The following is an 8,002-nucleotide window of genomic DNA, read 5'->3' on the forward strand; positions in this document are numbered from 1 at the left end:
ATGATGGTATTTAATGGGGACTTTGAGGGAGGTGTAACTTGTAACTTTTTGCGAAAATTCTATAGGCACTATAACGTTTAGCAAGAAAGTAGTGATCACAACCGATCATGATGCTAAACCAGCAATGATTGAGTATTTCGAAACGGGTATCGACAGAGAGTTCACTCTCCATCGGAAAGTAGGAGAAGAGCCTCGCCAGACCCACGCAAATTTATGTGTCAAGAAACTATATTTCTAGTTAGACCAGCTTCAGCCTGACGTTTTTTTGTTCATTTACGCACTACACTTGTTCGCCCAAAGATCATTCAAGGGGGATTCTGGCCTACGGTTGACAAAACACTTGCCATCCTCAAAACGAGACCTCTAAGGTTCGAACGTACCTGGAAGTGTTGCTCGGGCCTGAAAAAGAAAGGAACCGGTGCCCAAGAATGGAAAGGCAATAAAATAGTAATTCCCGTTCCGTGGACAAACTGACGAACGGTACGAACCGCACCGAAGGTTTAAAGGTTCCTGCCTTCCCAGCGCCGACATCCGGTGGCACCTCCGTATCTGACTGCAATCTTAAGCTCATCTGCCGCAGGCGAGAGCTCGAACCCAAGGCGGTTTACCTGGCCATAAAGCCTCTTTTTCAAGTTCCTTTCCCCAAAACTCACCGCCTTCGAAATGGAAACTATTCGTTGACACCATTCCTCGCCGGCTGAGCTGTCACCCTTAGCCTCCGCGACTTTGTTCCCTCTCGATCACATCTCGATCTCGATTCACTCTTTCCGCTTGGGATCGTGTTTTCTTCGCGTTTCCAAAGACGATGCGCCATCGGGCAACGGCCAAACAAAACGGCCTTCCCGACCACCCGAACATTCACCACTCGCCGAGGGCCGAGGTCACGGAAAGGCTCACGATTCTGCACCGCGTACCGGCGTGGGCCCCAAAACGATTTCGCGGTGGCCTCCATCCGCCCCTGCCGGTGACCTATTTTGTGCCTCCCGCGGCCGCGTTCCGGTTCGGTTGCGCACCGAGCTCCAGAGGGCCGGATTGACCGTCGATCGAGAGAGTCCTCCTCGGAAGAACATTCTCCTGTGAGCCGCGCGCATCTTTGAGGTTAATGACTCGACATACCTTACCACGTATCGTCCGCTCTCCTTCTCACATTCTTCGTCTCCTTCGCTCTCTCTCTCTCGTGTATGCATCCGTCGATTGAATCACACTCCACGTGGCGGCCGGTTACCGATTCAATTCTTCGTTCAATTCGCACCTCTTGATGGAACCCACTTCTAACCGCAACTCGCCGGAGGGACCGGTTTAGAGCAACGGGACTGGGCGCTCTGTGACCCATTTGCGCATTCTGACACCCCCCGACCGGGGACCAACAACCGAATGACACAACACCACACGACGATCGCCTGATTATCGACCCTTATTTTTTTTTGGAGCGAGAGAAAGTTTGGCATGATTTTTTGTCCACGGTGAGCGGCGTGTTAGGAAGCGGTTGTTTGGCTTCGTATCGGTTCGCCGTATTGTTCCTGCGCTCGTCGTCTAACCGCGCGTTGAAGTCACTCCCGGAAGAAGTGGCGCGTGCAGCGTTTCGGAACGTCTGAGAGGTGCGTGATAAGGGCTCGTAGAAGGGCATTGGTGCTTGGTGCACCATAATCGTCTGGTCTGACGATTCGCAAGTCGCGCGGCCGGAACCAGCCAGAAAATCAGCGCCACCGGCTGGAACTGATTGTTGTGTGTGCTTTCGGCCCGAGACGCCCGACACGGCCCGTCGCGCTCACTGGGAGTTGGGTGCGCGAGCACAAGAATTACTGTTACCAAAAGCCTGGCTGGCTGGCTGGCCTGGATCTTCCCGCATCTTGCACGCTCGCTGTGTACCTGTTCTGTGCCGTCTTCCGTCGTTTTCCTAAGCCATTTGCTTCATCTCCACCAAAGAACTCAACGCCTTCTCTCTCTCTCGCTCGCACACCGGTTCCTATCCGCCGGTTTGCTTCCCATCTTATCCTCCAGTTCATTCACCATCACTCTCGGTGTGTGTCTTGACTGAAGAACGTGATCCTCCTGATCAGTTGTGTTCCGGATCTCGAGCCGTACGCTTGTCCCAGTCCCGTGACCAGCGAGGTGCGCCAGTGGCCAGGGTGGACTGAAGGTGAAAACAAAGACAGTCGCACACATACAGAGGCAAAGGTCGGAGAAGAAAGCGGACTTGCGCTGTTCGGGGTCGAAGAGAATGCGCTGAAAGTGGTGCCGCGTCGCGATCGTGTTCAGAGAGTGAAGCGCTGCTCGGAGTGTTTTGGAGTGGACTGCACGAGGGCAAGATCTCTGGATCGAGCAATGAAGATGAAGGCAACGTGCCTGTGGCTGGTTCCGTTGGTGATCTTGTCGATCAGTGGCCGGGCGTGTAGTTCGCAGCGACCCAACGGATCACCGGATGCCGGTGACGAGGGTAGTCCCTTCCTGGATATGGCGACCGAGTTTCTGTCCACGCTCGGCAGCCAACAGGCCGGAGGAGGGGGTGGTGGCGGAGGTGGAGGTGCAGCGGCCGGCCTGTCCGGCATTGCGTCCATGCTGTTGCCACTGATGGCGAATGCGAACGGTGGCACTGGCGCTGGTGGTGGTAAGGCGAACAATGACGGTATGGGAGCGATCCTGTCCGGACTTGGGAGTATGTTGGCCGCCGGAGCCAACGGCGGTGGTGGTGGCGGAGGAGGCTTCGATCCGGCTCTGATCGGAAATGTGATCCAGATGTTTGCTGGGGCTGCCGGTGGGATGGCGGAAGCCGACGAACCTGTGGCGGGCCGGAAGCAGCAGCAAGCAGCCGGAAGTGGTCGGCGTCAGAAACGGAAGGCGCCGGTGGGCGACCAGCAGAACCCGCTCGTGGACACCGTGCTAACGATGGCTTCGGGTTGGCTGGCCAACTACAACAGTGTCGATCACGATGGTAGTGCGCCGGGTGGTGCTGGAGCGGATGCTCTGGTCAACCTGTTGCCGCTGGCGGTCCAGGCGTTCCAGTCGTTCAGTGGGCCAGAGATGGAGCGCACGCAGGAGCGACACAAGGAGCACTCCTGGGTTTTGCCTCCATTCCTGGAGAAGGTGCACGTTATGTGGGACCAATTCACGCAATCCGAGCTGGCCGAGGCGCTGTGGGCGAAGCTGGGACTGAACGCGGTGTTCAAGGGATTCGTTGGCCGCGACGGACGGCTCGATTACGATAAGTTGTTCGAGTCGCTGCAGAATCAATCGTTCCGGCGGCGCTGGATCAAGGCGGCCACGCTCTACCTGGCCGAGTGGGCCACGTATATCGCCAACCCGGAGGTGTACCTCAGGTAAGTGACTCGGCACGCGGATGACGCACGCTCAGTTTACCGTTACACGCGGTGCGCGATGTGACGTGGTGTTCCGTGGACTTGAGTAACGCGGCCGCCCGAAAGTAGGTCAGCTCGCCGTGCTCGCTCGCGGAGTAACGAATTCCCCATGTCTGATCCCTTCAGATACGTCGCCACGGGCGAGATAGTGGCCAACGGGTTCCTGCAGGCGCAGGGCTACCCGAAGCAAACGCTGCTGGACATGAAGCGACCGAGCGAAACGATCTCGAACCTGATCGATCACGTTGCCAAGCGCCACCTGGCGGTAAAGATCTCCTCCGTTCAGTACGTGAAACCGGCGGTCAGTTACGTCCGAGATCTGCTGCAACTGGGCAAAGCGAAGCAGTTCCTGCAGCAGTACAATGTGACCGAGATGACGGACAAGCTGACCGATACGCTGAACCTGGAGGTAAGTCGTACGAAGCATCCCTTACTTCCGCTGGCAGCCATCACTTTCACCGAGCTTCCCCCCAGGTCATCGAGCCCGTCCTGAAGGTGCACCGGGCGTACCGACAGGCGATCGCAGCGCCACACTGCGATAAGTACATCCTGTGCGAAGTGAACTCGCACGATCCGAACGAGCAGCTCGGTCTTGGCGGCTTCAAGCACGGGGTCACGCGCTTCGGCAGCATGGCGGCCGCCTGGTTCATCGCGCAGGAAACGCGCACCCCGTTCTGGACGCTGTTCGCCAACATCAACGATCCGCACCACTGCGACGTCAAGCATCCGGTCGACTGCGAGGAGTACCACGAGAGCGAGAACCGCGTCACCACCGAGTATCCGCACAGTGAGCTGTGAACGTGCCGCTTTAAAACACGGTCCTGGCACCCCGGCCGCGCTCACGGTACCACGTTCCGATTTGTTAGTTTCCGTCTCGGAGTGCGGCGGCGAAGGAGAATCGAAAAGCAAGAAAATCACAAGAAAAACCTGCGACTCCGAGCGTGATTGTTGACACAAAAAGCGTAGAAAACCCTCGAGTGATCCTAGTTGAGGGCGAGTGTCGTCGCCCCGAGGCGAGTTTGGGAATTTACATTCGCAGAGGCAAATAATGTGGGGGGAACACTTGGGTGAAGGTAGTGCTGCACTAGCGGCCAGCATTAGCGTAAGTGGTTCAGATCTGTTCTTTCGTCCCTTTTTTCCCGGTGGAGCTAATCCAATGAAAGGAACTGCTTTTAGAGGTAGGATCATCTGACGACCGAAGGATTCGGTGGCCGCTCCTTCCTTTCGATTAAAGGGTACTTAGTAAGCTTAGGTTATAGGTTAGATTTTACGTGTAACGCAATGGCGGGCCACTCGCTGAATCTTTTCGGTGCTTACAATCACGCGATTCCACCCTTGGCCCGGTGGAACGGAAGGGTGGTTCTGAATCCTCGCCCGAATCGGATGTAAATTTTCAAACAATCCGCCTACGGAGCGCCGGAACGGTCGTACCTTCGACGAGGTCACTACCAAAAATAAAGTCACAAAAAATAAATCAACTCTATGAAAAATCCCAAACAAAGGCGGAAGTTCCTGTTTGCGGTTAGAGTGTGGTGCTTAGTAGGTAACCGTTTGCCGTTGGCGGCCAACTGTGTGCTTAATTTATTGCGTATGTACTTTCGGACATGTTACGCCCCGGTGCTAAGGCTAGGCGAGATCAGTGGGACGGAAAACGTTATGGATGCGCAGGAAGGTTGTCGGTGGGCTCTAGACACTTGCCACTCACTTTTTGATGCTCTTGCAAACCCAGTCCATTCCCTCCTGAAACGGAACGGAAGAGGAACCATTGGTTATTCGAACGGTTCCTGCGACGGGCACGGTTTAGCTTGATTACCTTAATGCCGGTTCCTGCAATGGCACTGCAGCCCTGTATCTGCCAGGTACGGTCCGCCAGTTGGACCAGTTTCAAGCATTCCGCAATTTCGGAAGCCTTCAGAGCGCCCACAATGTCTTGCTTGTTAGCAAACACTAGCAACGGTACGGCTTTCAGTTTGTCATCCAGCAGCAACTCGGTCAGCTCATCGCCGGTTTCCTCCAGTCGTTTCCGGTCGCTCGAATCTATCACGTAAATCAGCACGTCCGTGTTTTCGAAGTAGTTCTTCCAGTACGGCCGAATTTTACTCTGTCCGCCAATGTCCCACACGTTCAGCTTGAAGCCATCGGAGGCGACGGATTTTATGTTGAACCCGGCTGTGGGTGTCACCTGTGTCACCTCCTCCGAAGCCAGCTGCTTCAGTAGTGTCGTTTTGCCGGCATTATCCAGTCCAAGCAGCAGAATCCGCAGTTCTTTCTCCGGTGCCGATCGTAGCTTCCTTAAAAGCGACAGTAACCCCTAAAAGTCAAAAAGGAATTCAAAATTTTATCTCGAGGGAAAATCATAGTAACAGGTTTGTAATGGATAGCCATGTGCAAAAAGTCAACATGTTTTGTATGACCATTTGTAACTAATTTGAGACCAGGCGGTTTTTTAAAAGAGCAATGATTATTACTCTGTCGACTTTGACAGATCATCTCTAGGACTTTACGCAACACAAAAGACTAAAAATTTTGAATGGATTCGGGTTTAACGTAACTGAAAACTTCAAACTTTGAATCCAATTTATGACGGCCATCCGTGACCGCGAAAACCTTTCGAACTCGACGGAAGTACGCAGCCAGCCGCAGTTTTGGTTTGGGCCGGTTGCTTGTTGCTGTTGGTTACGATTTCCAAACAATTTCTACGTTTTCTTTGCTTTGCTGCTAAACGAGTTGCTGCAGAATTTCAACCACACCTATTTTGGCGCGCCACATCCACTTGCATCGAAGTCCTTACCATTGCGGAAGCGAGAGTGAGTGAAATTAGAGGCGAAAAGAAATCGCACTCCGCAGGAACCAGACCAGAAAAGCGCAGAGCGAAGACAACAACAACACGCACAGCACTGCTTTGAGCCGAGTGACAGCTGGCTGCGTACTGCGTACCAACGATGGGCTGTCAACTTTGGATAACAGGGTTGAATCCATTCGATTTAGAGTCCACTTCGTTGCTGAAAGGTATTTAAATTTATTTTTTAAGGTACAACTGTATTTTACACAAATCGTTTGAAGAAAATTGTTTTTACAACAATATACAAATTATTGTGACAGGTGTTAGATATTGAACCAGATTGGTTTACAATTAATCAACTTTTCAAATATCCCTTTTTAGAAATCGACCTTTGCAAGGTGCTGAAATTGGACGAAACTTCGTCACCGATTATACAGTTCGGTCCAACGTCGGCGTACGTAGCCAACGGTAACACTCTCACTACAACCTGCGCAATAACGGAACAACAACGGAAGATCGAGTTTCCGTCCCTCATCAGCTCGCTGGCAGCCAACAGTAGATATTGCTTGGTGCTACTGGATACTGGCCAACTCCTGAAGTACGATCCCGCTGAAGATCGTACGATTCCACTCGATTTTCTCGGGTGCGAAGGGCAACATGAAAATTCGCGCGGCGAACGGATCACTCACGTGGCCTGCGGGGAATGCGGTAGTGTGGCGGTGACGTCGACGAATGCCATCTACAACATCCCCAATCGAACCGCCACTCTGCCGAAGCACGAGCGCGTCAGGAAGATAGTGGCCGGATTCGAGCACACCCTGCTGCTTACCTCGAACGGAGACGTTTATAGCTGGGGCGGTGGATTGTACGAATACTCTTGCTCACTGTGGGCTGATCCCTGTGTTTGATGTGTCCATTGCTCTTTTCGGCCTTTTTGTAGACGTGGTCAGCTCGGGAACGGTGAGATTGCACCGTCGGAGGTTGCTCCGAAGCTCGTCGAAGCTCTGGCTGGGGTCAAGATGGTGGATATCGCAGCGGGCGGATGGCACTCGGCGGCCGTCTCTTCGTTCGGCGACCTCTACACGTGGGGCTGGAACAACCAGGGCCAGCTGGGGCTGACCGATTCCCGGTATCACGATCGCGTCGTTTCGCAACCACAGCTCGTGCCGTTCTCTGACGGCGACGAGAATGTAACGGTGACGCAAGCGCACTGCGGCATTGGCCACACGGTAGCGGAAGTGACGGTGGCGGGTAATGACAATTCCCGGCGCATCCTGATCGCCGGATGGGATTTGCAGAGGCGCTTCCAATACGATCGTGCAACGCTGCCACCCGTGTTCGAAGGTTTCCGGAAGCTAGCACCACCAGCCGTCATCGGTGTGGGCCATGGGCCATTCGAGCTTGGCGTTGGACCGAATCAGTGTTACTTTCTGGCGTCCGGAAAGGGCTGCGCAGTGGAATAAAGGAAGCAAAACGTTACCCAATCCTTGACCCCATTATACCAACAGGCAGCCGAACACCGAGAATGGAACAAATGAAGCGAATTCGAGTCGGCAAATGGGCACTCAGCTCCCATGCAGCAGTAATTCGCCACGGTTTCATGGTTGGCTTAACATTTCTTCCTCGTCCACCGAAAACTCGCGAAGGAACGCCAGCAGCCCGCCGTGCGCACATAATCGTTCCGGCATTGAGACGATCCGGCGCGCCACTTGAGACGTTCGAAGACGCGGGAGGTTTCAAGGTTTCGGCTGGCCAAAAAATGGGAACAGAAATGAGGTCACGCATCCTGCGCCGCTGCAACGCAGCATCCGTTCGCGGCCGATCGGCAGACGCCGGTACTCGAAGTGGATTTCGCTTACGTTGC

The 8,002-nt window shown here is 54.1% G+C and overlaps 3 protein-coding genes across 3 annotated transcripts; 2 read left to right on the plus strand and 1 right to left on the minus strand.

Annotated features, from left to right (window-relative positions):
- The first annotated feature begins 2,331 nt into the window (after positions 1–2,331).
- Positions 2,332–4,154, plus strand: LOC131207477 (uncharacterized). The gene is made up of 3 exons (XM_058200092.1): positions 2,332–3,317; positions 3,483–3,765; positions 3,831–4,154. The coding sequence occupies exons 1-3, from the start codon at positions 2,332–2,334 to the stop codon at positions 4,152–4,154; spliced, it is 1,593 nt and encodes a 530-aa protein (XP_058056075.1).
- An 819-nt stretch (positions 4,155–4,973) lies between these two features.
- LOC131209952 (ADP-ribosylation factor-like protein 3) lies at positions 4,974–6,252 on the minus strand. Its single transcript, XM_058203127.1, has 3 exons — positions 6,148–6,252; positions 5,170–5,667; positions 4,974–5,096 (listed from the first exon to the last, which is right to left on the minus strand). Exons 1-3 carry the CDS (start codon positions 6,148–6,150, stop codon positions 5,058–5,060), a joined length of 540 nt encoding a protein of 179 aa, XP_058059110.1. The 5' UTR covers positions 6,151–6,252; the 3' UTR covers positions 4,974–5,057.
- A 46-nt stretch (positions 6,253–6,298) lies between these two features.
- LOC131207478 (uncharacterized) lies at positions 6,299–7,601 on the plus strand. Its single transcript, XM_058200093.1, has 3 exons — positions 6,299–6,365; positions 6,520–7,003; positions 7,079–7,601. Exons 1-3 carry the CDS (start codon positions 6,299–6,301, stop codon positions 7,599–7,601), a joined length of 1,074 nt encoding a protein of 357 aa, XP_058056076.1.
- The last annotated feature ends 401 nt before the right edge of the window (positions 7,602–8,002 follow it).

This window comes from Anopheles bellator, chromosome 2, assembly GCF_943735745.2.
Source record: "Anopheles bellator chromosome 2, idAnoBellAS_SP24_06.2, whole genome shotgun sequence".
Classification (NCBI taxonomy): domain Eukaryota; kingdom Metazoa; phylum Arthropoda; class Insecta; order Diptera; family Culicidae; genus Anopheles; species Anopheles bellator.